General features: G+C 43.7%; 1 protein-coding gene across 2 annotated transcripts; it reads right to left on the bottom strand.

Annotated features, from left to right (window-relative positions):
• Nucleotides 1-42: 42 nt before the first annotated feature.
• On the bottom strand, nucleotides 43-13,898 carry LOC116932791. 2 transcript variants are annotated; one of them, XM_045180143.1, is made up of 12 exons: nucleotides 13,462-13,898; nucleotides 4,666-6,037; nucleotides 3,830-4,528; nucleotides 3,024-3,244; nucleotides 2,740-2,909; nucleotides 1,813-2,003; nucleotides 1,618-1,740; nucleotides 1,368-1,508; nucleotides 1,148-1,288; nucleotides 779-949; nucleotides 516-665; nucleotides 43-431 (listed from the first exon to the last, which is right to left on the bottom strand). In XM_045180143.1, the coding sequence occupies exons 2-12, from the start codon at nucleotides 5,986-5,988 to the stop codon at nucleotides 210-212; spliced, it is 3,552 nt and encodes a 1,183-aa protein (XP_045036078.1). In that variant the 5' UTR covers nucleotides 5,989-6,037; nucleotides 13,462-13,898; the 3' UTR covers nucleotides 43-209. The 2 variants fall into 2 exon arrangements, with proteins under 2 accessions (XP_045036078.1, XP_045036079.1); XM_045180144.1 differs by lacking the exon at nucleotides 13,462-13,898 and adding an exon at nucleotides 8,955-9,150.
• Nucleotides 13,899-15,337: the final 1,439 nt, after the last annotated feature.

The following is a 15,337-nucleotide window of genomic DNA, read 5'->3' on the forward strand; positions in this document are numbered from 1 at the left end:
AGAACCGTGTCAAAAGTCATATTCAAATGGCGTTTGATTCTCTTTTTGTGGGGGTTCCAAGTTTGCTTAATATATATTTGTCGAATATGGTACAGGTGTAGGTAGGTCAACTTAATGTTTTATATATAATATATAAGCTCCACGTAGCAAATATTACAAGAAGGGTCAATTGTTAATTGGGAGAATGATCTAGAATGGAAAATGTCTCGTCAGTTGATCATCATGACGTGAGGTAAGGCGTTCCGGCGCTGCTTCCACCGGCCCAGACCCAGACTGAGGGTCCGTAATCTATGCAGCCACTGCTGCGTCTGGCCGGCTTCCGTCGTTTGGCAGATGAACGACTCTTTGGTGACGATGTGATGGATTTCGAAAAAATTGGGCAATTCATCCGCTTCGCTACTGATTGTGCAGTAGGACAGCATCAGAGGATCCTACACAATACAATGCGGTGCTCGTGAATTTCTTAGCAAACTACTTTCCCCTTTTTTTTTTTTTGTTGAAGCGGCTAAACGTACCCTATAAATAGATGGTCCAGGTCTCGCATTTTTAACGTCTTTTATGAGCACAACTGCGGCTTCTTGGACGGTTGATTTGGCGTTGAACGCCACTGGAGGGCTATCGGCCGCGGTTTCCCCGCCCAGCTCGTAGACGGACGTCTTATTGTCCTGGATTTTTTTCATTTGGACGGTGAGAAGAGTCAAGAAAAGAAGAGAAAAAGTGTGAAAACAAAAAGAAAAATAGAGAGAGAGTGTTTCTTCTAGTCGATGGCAAGCCTTACTTGGTGGTTGAGAGTGACGAGGCCCATCCAGACATTCTGCCATTTGAGTGTACGGCCTCGACTGCGGGTGGTGGTCAGGAGCAGTTCTCCCGGCTGCGTCAGTTTCACGAAACCTTCCATTACCAATTGGGCAGCGGCGTTGTCCGACCAACCGAGGCAATCCATCGCCATCTGCGAGCGCCAGCAACAACAACAAGACGAACGATGATGAGAAAACCACCACCGGGTGCGGTCACTTTGAAAATGTTTTTCTTCTTTTTTCCTTCACTTATTCTCTCTTTCTTGTATTCTTTTTCTTTTGGTCATGCACGCTGACCAAGCGTGTTGAAAAAGAAAAAAAAAAAAAAAAAGGGAATCGTCATGTTTTACCTTGCGTAACCGAAGGTTCATCAACTCTTCGCCGGATGGCCGCTGTATGCTGCTAGTGTTGGCTGTTGAATTGGCGCTGAGATTGGGCACCGAATAACCACGTCGCCACGGTCGGGAAACAGTTCCGAGTTCTTTGGCCTCCTGTGATTATGCACCATTTTTTATTTTTAACGTTCATGTGAAATCAAAATATCAACGAACAACGTTTCGTTATACTTACCGCATTGATGGCCGTCAGGTAGGACTCCACTTTAGCCTGCGCTTCCCGCAAAGCTTCCCGCATTTCAACGTCTTGCTGGGCAGTGGCACGTAGAAGACGTCCTAATAATAGCGGGTATTTCGTGATCCTTTGCACCGGAACCTGATCGTCAATATTAAAAAATAAATAAATAAAAATTAGAAAACATGCGAATGGGTTGTAGGTAGAAGGAATGCACACACACACGCACACAAATGGAGGAATTCTTTACCATGAGGAAAGCGTGAAGATCCATCCGCCTGAGGGCCGGATTCTCCAGCTGAGATGCGCGCAAAAAAATGCGCAACAATTCGCGTTCCTTTTCCAGTGACGATAGCAACAGCGAGGCCTCACCCTGTAAATATGAGCGAAGGTTATTATTGTGAAATAGCGATGACGTTATATGAACAAACAAAGCAAAACTTACGGAGCGCACGCAGTAACGACGAAAGGCGTCCATCATTTCTTCCGTTTCTTTGTCGAGGAAGAGGCGAGCGACGTCCACGGTCAACAGGTCTTCGTCGCCCTGTTCCAGCGCGATCTCGACCGCCTCGCGTAGTCGCTGGCCAAACCTTTGGCTCTGTCCACTTAATTCGGACACGTTCAGGAACACGGCATCTTATAAATGAACAGAATTTTAGAAATGCATTTCAATCATTCGGGTTCGAGATGGTCCATTTGAAAGTTTGAAACCATCTAGAAAAAAAATGAGAGTTTGCCAGTTTGCGAAACGACTGGACCAGGGTTGGATAGCATTAACCAAACAACTATGCAAAATAGATGTGCCTACGGATCGTTCGAATTTTGAATAGATTCGAAACTGCTGATTGCAGAGAGAGGTTGTTTTCGTATACGACTGCGACCTGGTTTTCAGACCATGGTCATCAGATTGCGTCGCGTCATCAGCATTCGAGTTCCGGACTACTTGCGTAGCACTGGACCTGTCAGTTTTTGCTCGGCTTTTTTTATATCCCTCCCACGGTGAGTAATAAAGTACCCATATTTCCATGTGTAATCTCTCGACATGCCATTTGAATTATTATTACTTTTTTTTTTTTTTTCAAAGTTGCAGTAGCCCCATACTAGGAGGTCTGTTAGGTCGTTACGTTAGAGCGGCCGCATAAATCAGCGTCACGCCAAACGGGCCAAAAGGGAGAACAAACAAAAAGGAAAGACGTCTAAGATTTGTGGCTCCGTTGGTGGTTTCAAGCTCACGACCGTCAATTCGCCACTGTCTGAATCCGCACTGGACGTTTTATCCCTCCCTTTTCTTTTATTACAGTTCCTTATTTTCGTTTGAAATTTTTTTTGTCTCTTCTTTGTTTTTTTAAATTGATATTCTTTTTTGCCTTACCTAATTGGCGTAGAGGAACAAGGCCGGCGACTAGTAAAGGCTTGTATAATTCGTCTTGAAGGACGCGCAAGTCACGACCGTAGCGAACTTCCGTCTCCAACAGTTCGGCCAGCACTTCGCGGCGCTCGCAGCGACGCCGAGCGCATCGATGACACACCAAACTGTCGTGCCTATTTGTTCGGTTTGGATTTGAAAAAAAAAACCAAAAAAAAACAAAAGACACTCAACAATGACAAAAGAATGTTCCTTCCATCAAAGCCAATTTGTTATTGGTTTATTCATACTCTTCTTGATCGGGCTCCATCGGCTGGTCACAATCGACACACCACGGGATAGCGGCCGGATCTTCTTGGCTCGGAGAGACTGTCGTCGATCCTTCCAGCTGATGGTAATGTGTCGATTTATTCAAACGACGCATTCGTCTTAACCTTTGGGCCGTTCCCGAAGTTTCGGAACCAACACCCGAGTCGTTACGCTCGATCTCTCCTCCACCGCTGCTGCCATTCTATTTGAGCGGATGAAAAAAAAAAGAAAAGAAAATCACCGTGAAACCTTTTTTTTTTCTTTTCTCAACAGACATAACTTTCTCCCACGCAGTTTGAAATTACAATCGTCACACCCCCCCCCCACGCTTCGTCATCATTTATACCACCACCGATATTTTTCTTTTTTTTTTCGTTCGCTATTTCTTCTTGCTGCGTTCCATGTTCTTCTCGTGAAAGCCGATTACATCTCTGTAAACAACACACGAGTGTTTTTTTTTTTAAATAAATATTTTCAACGACCAAGGGAAACATCCAAACGCGTGAATATTCATAAGCTTTATTCTTCTTCTTTGCATCAATGCCGATTTCGCCCACGACGTTCTTTTCACCTCCGACGAGCGTTAATCATAATTCACCATTCGCGTGCAGTGCCACTTGAATTTAACGTGACGGGTCAATAATATCGACACGCCGCACAAAATGAAATGAAAAACTTTCACCGATAGGCGAATAACATGAACGGGCAGCAAAAACCAACGGCCAAAACATTAAGAAAAAAAAACAAAAACAAAATGGCGGTCGTGAGGGAATTGTTCTTATTTTACCTGGTAACCGCCGGTTGAAGATGCTGGCGTGATTCCCGGAAGTGATAAAGCGCTTTCTTGGCTGCTGGACTGCGTGCTGGTGCTGGACTGCGTACTCCGATTGCTGTTGCGGTTGGGCGCGTTGTGGCGCATGGCCAACAAGAGCGCGCCCATCTCGTCGTCTTCGTCTTCATCAGCCGGAATCAGTTGAGGCAAACTGGGCGTCATCGGACTGACGGGACTCGGACTGTTCGGACGCTTGCGTTCACGCTGTTCGGCCTCGACCGAAATGATGCCCGTCGGGTGTTTCTTACGCAATTCTTCAAGGTAGCGCAAAATATCCTGTCGACTAGCTCCAGCGAACGAGCCGCCGCGTCCGGCCCGGCTCAATCCCCTGCCGCGCTCCTTAATGTCGTCAATCTCCTCGTAAATGTGTTCCTCCTCCGCGGGAGGAGGCAGCAACGCGGACGGATCAGCCTGCACACGACTGGCCGACCTGTCGCGACCGATGGATGAAAACGAAGGCCACAAACGAGACACGGGCCGTCGTTTGGGTTCGTCTCCGGCCGGCTCCGCACGCGTTGTGACCGTGGCAGCAGGAGTTTCAGGCGTCCGTGTTTTCGTGGCCAGTTTGTCCTCCTTGACCGTTTCAAACGCTTCCGCCGCTTCGGCCTCTTGCTGGTGATGTTGGTGGCCAGACCAGGCCGTCCAACTGACCATCTGTTTCAGCCGCGGGTGAAATGGGCAAATGAAAAAAACAAACAAACAGCACAAAACACATTGAACGTAACAGTAATAATAACTTGGTGTGTATATGTACAAGGGTAAAACAGATAATTAAGACAAAGTTGCCACACCTGTCCAATGAGTGGCCGTCCAGCCCACGACGTGATACCTGGGGAGAGATCTAATGTCGGAGTGACAGGAACTGATGGGGTGTCGCTGCTAGGCTTGGCCGATAAGTCCCGAGGCAAACTGTCGCTATCCGTTTTCGAATGACGATAAATCCGGCGCGGCGGAGCCACCGGTGGAGTTTCTTTACTCTCCGCAGTGGCACCGATGGTGATGCACAAACCGTTGGGCGGAGGTGGCGGAGGTGGTGGCGGTTCGGTTGGGCGGACAATCGTTTTCCGCCGGTTGCCAGGAGATTGCGCTGCCGGGGTCGAAACTGCGGTCGAAACGGGGGCCGGAATCGTAATTTGCAGCGGTTCCGTGGCTGGTGCTATACCGAAAAGGTCGTGCAACGATCCCCTGGATCGGGTCTTTTGCGTCAGACGGGTAGTGTCGTGGAAACTGGCCGGTGCGGCCATTTTAGGCCTTGCACGATCGCTCAGACTCCTGCGGAGCGGACAGTTCCTTTGGAATTCTACCTTGAGGCTGACTTTCTCAGCATGGATGGCCGTCGGTGAGTCCTGGCCGGTCAGGATGCAAATCCGCTGGCCGCTGACGATCAATCCAGGTCGATCAACAGCCACCGTCGTTTGCGGATGAGATTCGTCGCTCTCGTCACTCTCCTCTCCGTTGGTGTCGTCATCCGACGGAGAGGGTTGCGGCTGCGGCGAAGTCGGCACGGCCGCAACCATTTGGCTGACGGATAATTGATGCTGTTTATGCTGCCGCATCTGGCGGATGTTTTGGTTGACGTCAGCCGCCCTGAACTCGAATGCGCCGTAGTTATCGGCCGCCATTTTGGAGGCCACCGTCGTTTTCCTTTCGTTCTTGGCCACGGCATCCATCGATGGATCGGCAGTGCGAAAAACGGGCGACGTTCTGACCGGATACAGTCCACGCGTGGCCGCCCAGTCGCTCGTGCGACGGATAGCGATGGATCCAACAGCCGGAGTTGCCATCCATCCGTTGGCCGGATCCATTCCGTATTTATTGCGGTAGTCGTAAACAAAATTGGCGGCCACGAAGACGCTGCCTTGCAATGACGGGACGGAAGGCGCATGATGACCTTCCTGGAGATGCGGATGCGTCACCCAGGCACTCGTCCAATCGTCACCTGGTCCGGCCATGTGAGACTCGACGCTGTTGGAAACGACAACAGTTCCATATTGGCCGGTAGATGATTTAAAACGATCCTTGAGTCTTCCGGTCCACGACCGTCGCTTGTTGACCATCGGTGGCGTCTTGACTTTCATGTCGTACATGGCAACGTGGTCTCTTTGTTTGCGCATGGAAGATTTTTTCGACTGAGATTTTCGTGTCACGCCCAGGGAATGTCACCTAAATCCACCCATGTGAAACAGCAGACAAACAAAACAAAAAAGAAAACAATGATGAGTTCCCATTTTTTTCTCAGAGTCACGAAGGTTTTTTCACATGAACATTCATGCGCTGGATTCGTTTACTATGTAACGTGTTTCACAGGGAAATTAGACAAATGGCGATGAGCTATAGAATTTTGTGGCGGAGACAGCCCGTTTTGCTGGGCTCATTTGCTAACTTGTCGTGTTTGTCATCACGACGTAAGAAAAATGTTCTCAACTCAAATAAAAAAAAAATGCTGCGCCTCATTTTCAGTTAGCAAAGTATATACGTATGGTCGGACGATCAAGCTGAATGGAACAAACATATGGTCCCGTGTGCTGTACAGACGAGTGACAATGAACCCGGCAGTTTCTTATAAAAGTAAAGACGCAAAAGAAGAAGACGATAAAAAAAAAAAAGAAAAAAAGGGAATCTTCCGTTAGGACCCACCGGCTCGCTGGCCAGCGTCCGCCATCAACACAAGTGGGAAACGATGAAAAGAGCCAGCAGCCAGCGGGAGCCGCTGGCCTTGCATTATTACCTATAGCATCAGTTTCTAAAGGGTTTTTTTTAAGAATCAAAATAAGAAGATGTATCATCTAGACGTCTAATCACCTTAGACGAACGGTTCCCGTTAGGAATTTGTTTCGTACTAACAACCAATCCAACAACATGCAAATTTTTGCTGCAGGGGGCAGAATGCAAGAACAGGTGATTGACGCCCTACGGTCGTTAAATGAGACTGAGAGGAGGTGCGGCATGTCAAGGTATAACTATTTTCTAAGCTGTTGTTTAAAATTCAATGAATTCTTCTAATTAAAAGAAAGAAAAAAAAAAGGGAGAGTGACATTCTTGCGTTGTTCAAAGGCATAACCATTTTGACAACGGTTTCACGCTTTGACATTGTCACGAAAAGAACACGTTCTTTTCGTACTTGACCGAACAAAACCAACAAATCAAAAAAAAAATTCAAATTTCTCTTTCCCTCAAAGTGTAACTGGTTTTTTTTTTTTTTTACCAAACAAAGAAATTCGATTCAATTTTCTGTTTTCTTTAATGTAAAACAACCGCTGTAGAATCACGTTTGGGTGTGAGTCTATAACGGTGACCCGTTTTATTTTCCTTCTTTACTCTTTTTCTTTTGTTTTCAAATTCGTATATTGGTATCCTTTTCAATATGGAATGATGACATTCACGCAAGTCCCGTTTGTGATTCAGTTGCTTTCTTTTGTTTGTCCTCGAAAAAAAAACAAAAAAAAAAAAACTTATTTATGATGTTCACTGGCTGTTCGGGTGAAACACTAAAGGAAGGTGATGGAGAGAATGGCAATAATATAGGAAGGGTGAACCGCAATTAAACAGTCCCATACGTATATGTACAGTTATAAACATAGTCTCTACACCGCAAATGATGACTCCGGCAGTGGCATAATCAGAAAGCGGGTTTTTCGGCCTATAAACAAGCCCAGCACGACAGTTGTCTTGTTTCTCTTATTCCATGTTATTTATTGATTTCACGCAAATGGCCCCAACCGATGCTGACATTTCCCCACTGGCGACGAGAGAGAGTGTTTCTTCGTATTGATTGCGTACAGAGTAACCAACGTCTGTAGTACGTATGGCCGTGATTCCGTATTCATAGAGTCGAGCGTTTTCGGCGGCGCATTGACACGAGCAAGTTACAGCCAGTTACACGTCGGAACCAGAGAAAACTAAACAAAAGAAAGAGAAAAAGGCAAACGCGGAAGTTGTGTACGCGCTGGAGTGGGAACTCACAAATAATTTTTTTTTTCACGCGGTTGTATACATCGCCTAGAGGGTCCCGGTGTCATCGTTCTCTCTCTCTCTCTTTTTTTTTGTGTTGGCTTCTGACTCCACTATTTAAGTCTCTCGTTTTCTTCCCATTGCGCAGCTTCGGATGTGAACGCATCTGATTTCGTTTGCGTGACGGATTCACAAAGCAGATCAACGAACTCATTAAGCGCTTTATCTGCTCCAACATCTACACATCATCTTCAGCTAAAGCGGATTTTCTTCATTGTTAAACACGAGGAAGTCTTCTTTCTCAATTTGAATAGACTTAAACTCGTGAATGAAAAATAAAAAAAAAAAGTCTAGAAATGCGACAGAGAAAGCCGACCACCATCTACGGATCCAATATCCGGAGCTTTTTTTTTTTTTTGCCATCATTATCTGCAAGTTCACCGAACGCAGTCGACGCATTTTGTTGTTATAAATCTTCACTTTTCCCTCCCATACTTAAAGAGCCCAGAAAAAATGAAAACTTGTCGGATGGACGGTGCTGTCGGCCATCTGGTCCAGTCCTGCGGTGTCTAGTAAATCTTTAGAAAAAAACTGAAAATGTACGGTCGCTAGTTTAGTATATATATTACGTGTTGATTTAGACAAGAAAAAGCAACACACCCCGGGCGCATGACTACTAGTTGCCATCAGCCATTCAAAGTGAGAAACACGTTGAAGGAGACTAACGGTTAATCGTTGTGGAGTTTCCGCAAAGAAGTTGCACGCATTGCCATTGTATGCGGGCACAGATTGCACACACACACAAAACTGGTTGTTTCTTAAACAAAATAAATAAATAAATACTGGTCGTGTGCCGTGTTGGTATCAAGGACTTGATCTCGTTTCCACACGGTGACCAAATGACTTGAGAATGACATCATTCGATAGCCCATATTTGTTGGAGGGGGGGTTTAAAAGTCACCAATCTTGCACCATTCTGTCCCCCCCAAAATAGTTTTGGTTCTCTGGTGATTTCTTTTGGTCGTGTGACACGATACACAATATGTTTAGCATCAACTTCCTTTTCCTCGTTCATTTCTTTTTCTTTCCAGGTTTAGATTCACGTTCTAGAAAACGTATGCGATTTTACCTTTGCTGGAATTGGCCTTTGCATGCGCAGCTTGTATTGTCAACTGGTTCACTTCCTTGGTCCCAAGTCGAGGAAAATCCAATTTTTCAAATGACATGACTCTCTCACGCGCACCGAGAACGCCACTAATCAAATCGAGAGCAATTTCTATTGGCTGCGCCTCTGCCGCCCTCGAGTCTCGTGGCCGATTCACGACGCCATTAACCAAACCCATAACAAATAAGCGTTTGAAAGAAAGGAAAAACACATTTCACCTTTTGCTCCTACAAATATTTTTCTATTGAATTTTTTATTATTGTTGTTGTTTTCCTCGTTCATAAAAAACAAAACAACAACAGGCAAATTGATATTCTGGCTGCATCAAAATGAGCGTGACAATGTCCCACCCCACTAGCCATCGAAAACAAAAAAAACAAAATGTATTTTAAAATTCTATTGGGCATTCTTGTTCATCTTTCCTATTGTGAACGTGAAAAAGAATAAAGCCCTAAATGATATCGAAGGGATTGTGTTTGTGGGATGCGCTCGAGTTCTTCACGTGCCCTTCACGAGCATCTACCAACGGCTGTTATTACTTAGAAAGACCGAGAACGTTGGCTAAGTGGAATGACGACATTCCTCATCTCCCTTCGGGCCATTGGACCGGTTTCACGCCGAATCACGACGGATTGCGCATTGCTTTCAGACAAAAGACTCGAGTTGATCAAAAATCCGTCTACGTGGTACGTATCTATAAGAATCTATCGAATTTCTCAACGCCCAATTGTTGAAATCAGCACTCGAAAACATAAAATGGCAGTTGAAACAGAAACAAAAACAAAAAACATTAATCAAAAGACGTGCTGGTGACAAACGCGCACAGCAACTGAACAAGAAGTTTATCTTTCAAAATAAAAAGGGAAGTCGTCCATCAAGCGTGAAGGTAAGTACGCGTCCAGAAACCAATAAAAACAAGTTGCATTTGTTGTTTCAAAGTTCCACTTTCTCTTATAAAAAAACAAAACAAAAACGGGTCAACTGCGAGTACTTTTTCGTTCTCCTCTATTCATTCGCCCACAATATCATTGAGATTTTAATAGCCGCTGATCGCTTTTCATTTGTCTGCATGAAAAAAAAAGAGTGAATGCTCAAATGGGAACGCTGCGCTATAGTGAAAGTCCCAGCGAGAGAGGACGCCATGCCAACACACGGTCGTTCATTCAGGTCAAATCCTAAAGTGTCGGTTATTTTGGGGTATATCTCAAGTTTTTCCAATGGCAGTCAAAGACGTATACTGCCTGCCACTAACGTATACTCTTAATGTCAATGATTATTTGAAAGTGACTGGGTCGCCCATTTGCATGAATTAGCATTCGAAATTTCTTGACAGCCCAGACGCATTGATAAGCAGAAACCATTTTTCACAACGAGATGTCGTGTGGGTGCTGGCGGGCCTTGGCGGAAATGTTCCATCCTCTCTTATCTTGTTTTCAGCGCATTGTTGATTCGGAAGTGGAAAACCAAAGAACTTGAATAGAGCGCGTGATCATCTCATCCAGGATGTCGTTGCTCTCTCTTTCGTAAGGGAGAAAAAAATAAAATAAAATAAAGATGCGCCTAATAAATTTAGGCTGGGGCGTTTGGTGGAGAGTAGAACACCGTGACCCAGATCTCCCGAGTTCTTCTTTCTCTCTCTTGTTTGCCTCCACCTCTCTCTCTCTCTTCTTTTTTTACCTTTGCCTTTTCCCTCCTGCCTCTGAGAAATATTCTTTGGCGGGCGCAAAAGGGTCGACGCCGTGCGTGCGTGCGTGCGGGAACAATACCAGAAAAGGCAATCAACCTCCAGGCTATTTTTATGATTATTTATACTATCTAGCATAACAGAAAAGAAAAAAAAGAGGAAGAAGGAGGCGTCTTATCACTTGACAAGTTATATTTTTTTTATTTTCAACTCTTACTCCGCCCGATCTTTTTTGTTTTTTAGAAAGTTTTTTTTGTTTTTTATCCTTCATCAATATAATCAACCCCCAAGACTCACGATTCCACAGTGTTGCATTTTCCTCTCTTTTGTAACGATTTTTGTGTATTTCAACTTTTGTCTTATGATGTTGATCCCTATCTTTACTTCCATGGCGTATATACATACTGTCAATGTAAGCGAGAAAAAACGTAAAACAAAGAAACTGGAAAGTCAGTTGTCATTGGCAAACATCAGGACGCAGCAGTTTGGAGATTTGAACGCGCTCACGGCAACAAGAGCAGCAAAGTAGGTTTCTTGTCGGATGGAAGAGCAACATCGATTGCAGTGGCAACAAAAGAGAGAGTGTTGCAATACGAAAAGACATTGAAAAAAAAAAAGAAATAAATAATAAACGAAACAAAAAGCAAAAGCTGGCCTCTTTCCATCAACGTGTTGATGTATACCAAAAGACACATTTTCTGTCGGGACAAGAATAACCAGTTCAATTTTGAAATGTTATTCGAGTCTATAAGCCATTCGATTATGGATAGCTATCCGTTTGTTTTGTTTTTGCGTGAGCCACGTGCCATTAATTTATTGGTTGCAAAAACTGGATTCCCGTCATTTTATGTCGTAATCTCCTCCGAAATTCCGAATAAATGAAATACCATACCACCAGTCCCGAAATTGTTGGCAAGCCAGCGGTCAAACGCTCAGATCCTATGCCTTTGTTTGTTAAACCACGTCACGTTTCGAGCCAGTTGTGACATGGCTCGCCGCTAGAATACCTTGACCAAAAGCACACAGAAATCAAACAAGCTCTGGAGTTCATGACTCTAGACAAAAAACCACAAACATTTTTCATGAAAAAAAAAAGACTCGACACACAAAGAAAATCATGAAGAGTAGAAAATGACAAGATTTTTTCTCTCTCTTTTAAGGTCACAAGTTTGTTGCTGCCTCTCTGAAAAACCTTATATAGACATCGCATGAGACGCCTTGTCTCTCTCTCTCTCTCTCTATGTAGATATAAATTCTTTTTCTTTGTTAGGCAAATGGCTGCCATCCGGCCCGGAACCGCTTCCTGTTTTCTTGGTTCTTTATTATTATTATTTTTTTTTTTTCGAAAATTTTGGCTCGAAGCAGCAACAACTCTCCTCCGCTCGGACCACCATAAAGACAGAACAGCAGAAGGGAGGCGGTTTGTTGCCCTTCTTCCTGCTTCTTTTTTTCGGAAAAAAAAAATATTATATTTTTTTATGTCTTTGAAAATATCCCTCATTGAAAGTGCTGGTGTAACGAACCCCTCCACTAACGTCCGTCTCACCTGGCCGACACTATAGAGGAGATTCAAATAACGAACATGGCTGGTTTCACGGTCTTTCCTATCTATTTCAAAAAATTCCCCGTGACTGGACAAACAATTTGACCCGCCTTTATTTTAGCCAACTAAAAAAAAAAGACAAATTATAAGGAAAAACAATCGTATAACTTCTCGTATGAATTCATTCGATTTCGTTTCTCTTTTTTGGTTTTCTTCTTTCCCCGTGACGAGGGGAAATCAACGTCAAAGAGACAGCGGACGCTTTAGCGTGGGAAACAAGCAAAATCCAATAAGACAGGCATTTCTCATCCAATCTCGCTTTTTTCATTTGTGGACAAAAAAAAAAAAAAGGTGAGTTCAGAGGTTACCTTGATATGATAATAATCATCCAAAGGCCTTGAATGTAAAAGAAATTTCAAAAAATAAAAATGGAGCTTAAAGACCAAGGAACATTTTCCTCGCCTGATTAGCGTATAACCGTCAGAAGAAAAAAACTTGCACTAGCGATCGGATGTTAGTGAATGTAACCCGCGGCCCACCCTCCAGCTGATTCTGTGTATTTTTGTTTTCTTCTTCTTACCTTTCCTAACGGTACTACACCTTCGTCAACAAGTTAAAAGGGCGTCTGTCTTTCATAGGTTTACTTGTATTCTCAACACACATTCTTTTTCAGTTTGGACTTTGCTGATCGTGACGCCATTTTAACGAGTGCGCCACTATATGGCGATCACGCCCGGGCATGGGCCTCCATGCACCATCGAGCCCCCCACGTACTGTGTAACAGCTGTTGTTTCTTTCTTTTACGCTTGTTGGATTTGAATAACAAAACGGATCAATAAAAAAAAAAAGTATCAGGGAAGCCACCGCGAAACGAGCAACATCAAGGTCTTCTATCCGTGCGTCTTTTGTTTTTTTAAATCCCCTTCAATTGCCATGAAGAAAAATTCTGTTGTATGATTGAAAACTGTTGATGACAATTTGACGCTTGTAATTCTTGTAATACGCTCAAGGGCAAATGTGGTGGTGAAGGGAGGCCTCCTCCACCTTCAGGCGAACGAGGGGGTAGAAGAGGCCGAGCTGTTGAACTCGCTGGCTCGGCCCAAAAAAAAAAAAAGAAAAAGAGAAAAAGGGAAAAAGAGAGGCAGAGTACCTGGTTTACCTGTTTGTCTACCTACTATACCTTATTACTCTGTTGAAACTCATAAATGAAAGCAAATAGGACATGAAATCAAATCAAAACTCACATTGTCTATTCGTGTCGATTTGACGCCAAACTCGGCGGGACAGATCACTTGCAATCAAATGAATCAAAGAGAACGATGAAGAAAGAGGTCAACGGGTCACGCACTTCCAACACTCGTGCCCGCGCGCGAAGGCTGGCTCAAGTTTTGAGCTCTCTCCGATTTCAATAATCGTGTGCACACTTTTGGATGTCGTTCACAAAGGTGAAACACTCAAACTCTACACTGTCGAATATGAAGCTGAATCACTTTAGAATTCCTCCAGTTTGTCGGGTTTTTTTTTTTCCTGTTAGATTTCCAAATCACAGCCACGTAACACAATGTCGCTTAGCAATGTAGAGGCTGAAAAAAACAAAACAACAAACCATTCACACGAACGAGAGAACGCCAACATGCGACCGAGCAGCTGGGGCTTTCACAACTTTCTGGCCAGTCCAACATTAGCCAGGAAGTTTTGGAATATTCCTTTCCCCGTTCTTGGTACGAAAGGTAGAAACCCTCGGGCTAGAGGTAGGTAAAATTTGGGGAGTAGTCGACTTAGCGAGTCGACTTCAGCGAGCTGAGCACCTGGTGTGTGGGTTTTCCTTTTTGTTGCGTATTCTCGTGAGCTCGTTTGTCTCTGCACGAACCAAACTCCATCTGTTGACGAGATTGGATGTCGATAAGAAAGAAAAAACGATATCGAAAGAAACACACAACAACAACGGATTCGTTTAAATCTATATACGCTCCACAATCCTAACATATTACTGCATACGTGATATGCTAACCAGCATAAAAGACTGGCGCGTGCAATCGAATAGTGGGTCAATGTTTTTTATGCAACAAGGCTTCTGCGATGGATATTGGTAATCGGAATTTCAAATTTTTTGTTTGCATTACTAAGACTTCGAGAGGGAACTAGAACTTTGGGGAACGTAGATAATGGCTGTACATTTTATACCTGACGAGTGGATATCCAATTGGCGTTTGGAAGCCAAATGGGTAATCAATAAATCTCTGCTTGGCCAGTGTATACCGAATTTCTTTTGTGTATTTTCTTTCAACTACGAAGCATTTTTCTTCTAGAAGGAATCCAGTGAGATCCTGATTTTAAAATAATAAAGCAAAATGCCTGAGGTAGAATTTCATTAAATCCACGCAACAATTACCGATACTCATCTATGGACGATTGAATAAATGACAGTGATTGATTTAGACATTCTTTTATCAGAAATGTTATCATTTATGTAGACATGTCGCCAGCATTGACAAAAATTTGTCCTTGGCTCATTATCCATTGTCATCGGACTTGCGCGGAGACTATCATAGATTGAACGATATAGTGGCAGGTGGTGACAACCTTGAACATGACAATTGTCTTGTACATTCTTCCTGGAATCGAAATTATGAGGTAGTTTCTTTTCCGATAGTAATTGATAATATTTCCTTTAGGCTCCCCGCGAACCACACGAGACGTCAAGTCATTATTAGCAAGCTTAAATTGAATTCGTCATTAAAATCTTTTCCGCTTTCATGGGACCGGTACGAAATGGGTAATCTTTTTATGATATCAAAATGGTGAACTTCGATCAAATCGATCGATTAAAAAACGGCAGGCATAGGCTACAGATAAAGGGAGGAGGCTGCTCAGTTGATCTGCATATGTATACTAAGATTATTGAATTGGTTTTTCCAGCAGATGTCGCTAATTTAAGCAATAGGGGCTGAACAGAAATTTCTTTTCCTGTAGAAAAAAGGTTTCCAGCGGTCCCCTTTTATTAATTGCTGTTGCAACGACTTTTTTTTTCTGAAGTAGAAAATGTTAAAGCGATTAGAAGGCAGGAAGTAGTGTTTGTTATTTTTAAGTTCTGTTCAGCGTCATCTATCGGGAGAATGT

This window comes from Daphnia magna, linkage group LG10, assembly GCF_020631705.1.
Source record: "Daphnia magna isolate NIES linkage group LG10, ASM2063170v1.1, whole genome shotgun sequence".
Lineage (NCBI taxonomy): Eukaryota > Metazoa > Arthropoda > Branchiopoda > Diplostraca > Daphniidae > Daphnia > Daphnia magna.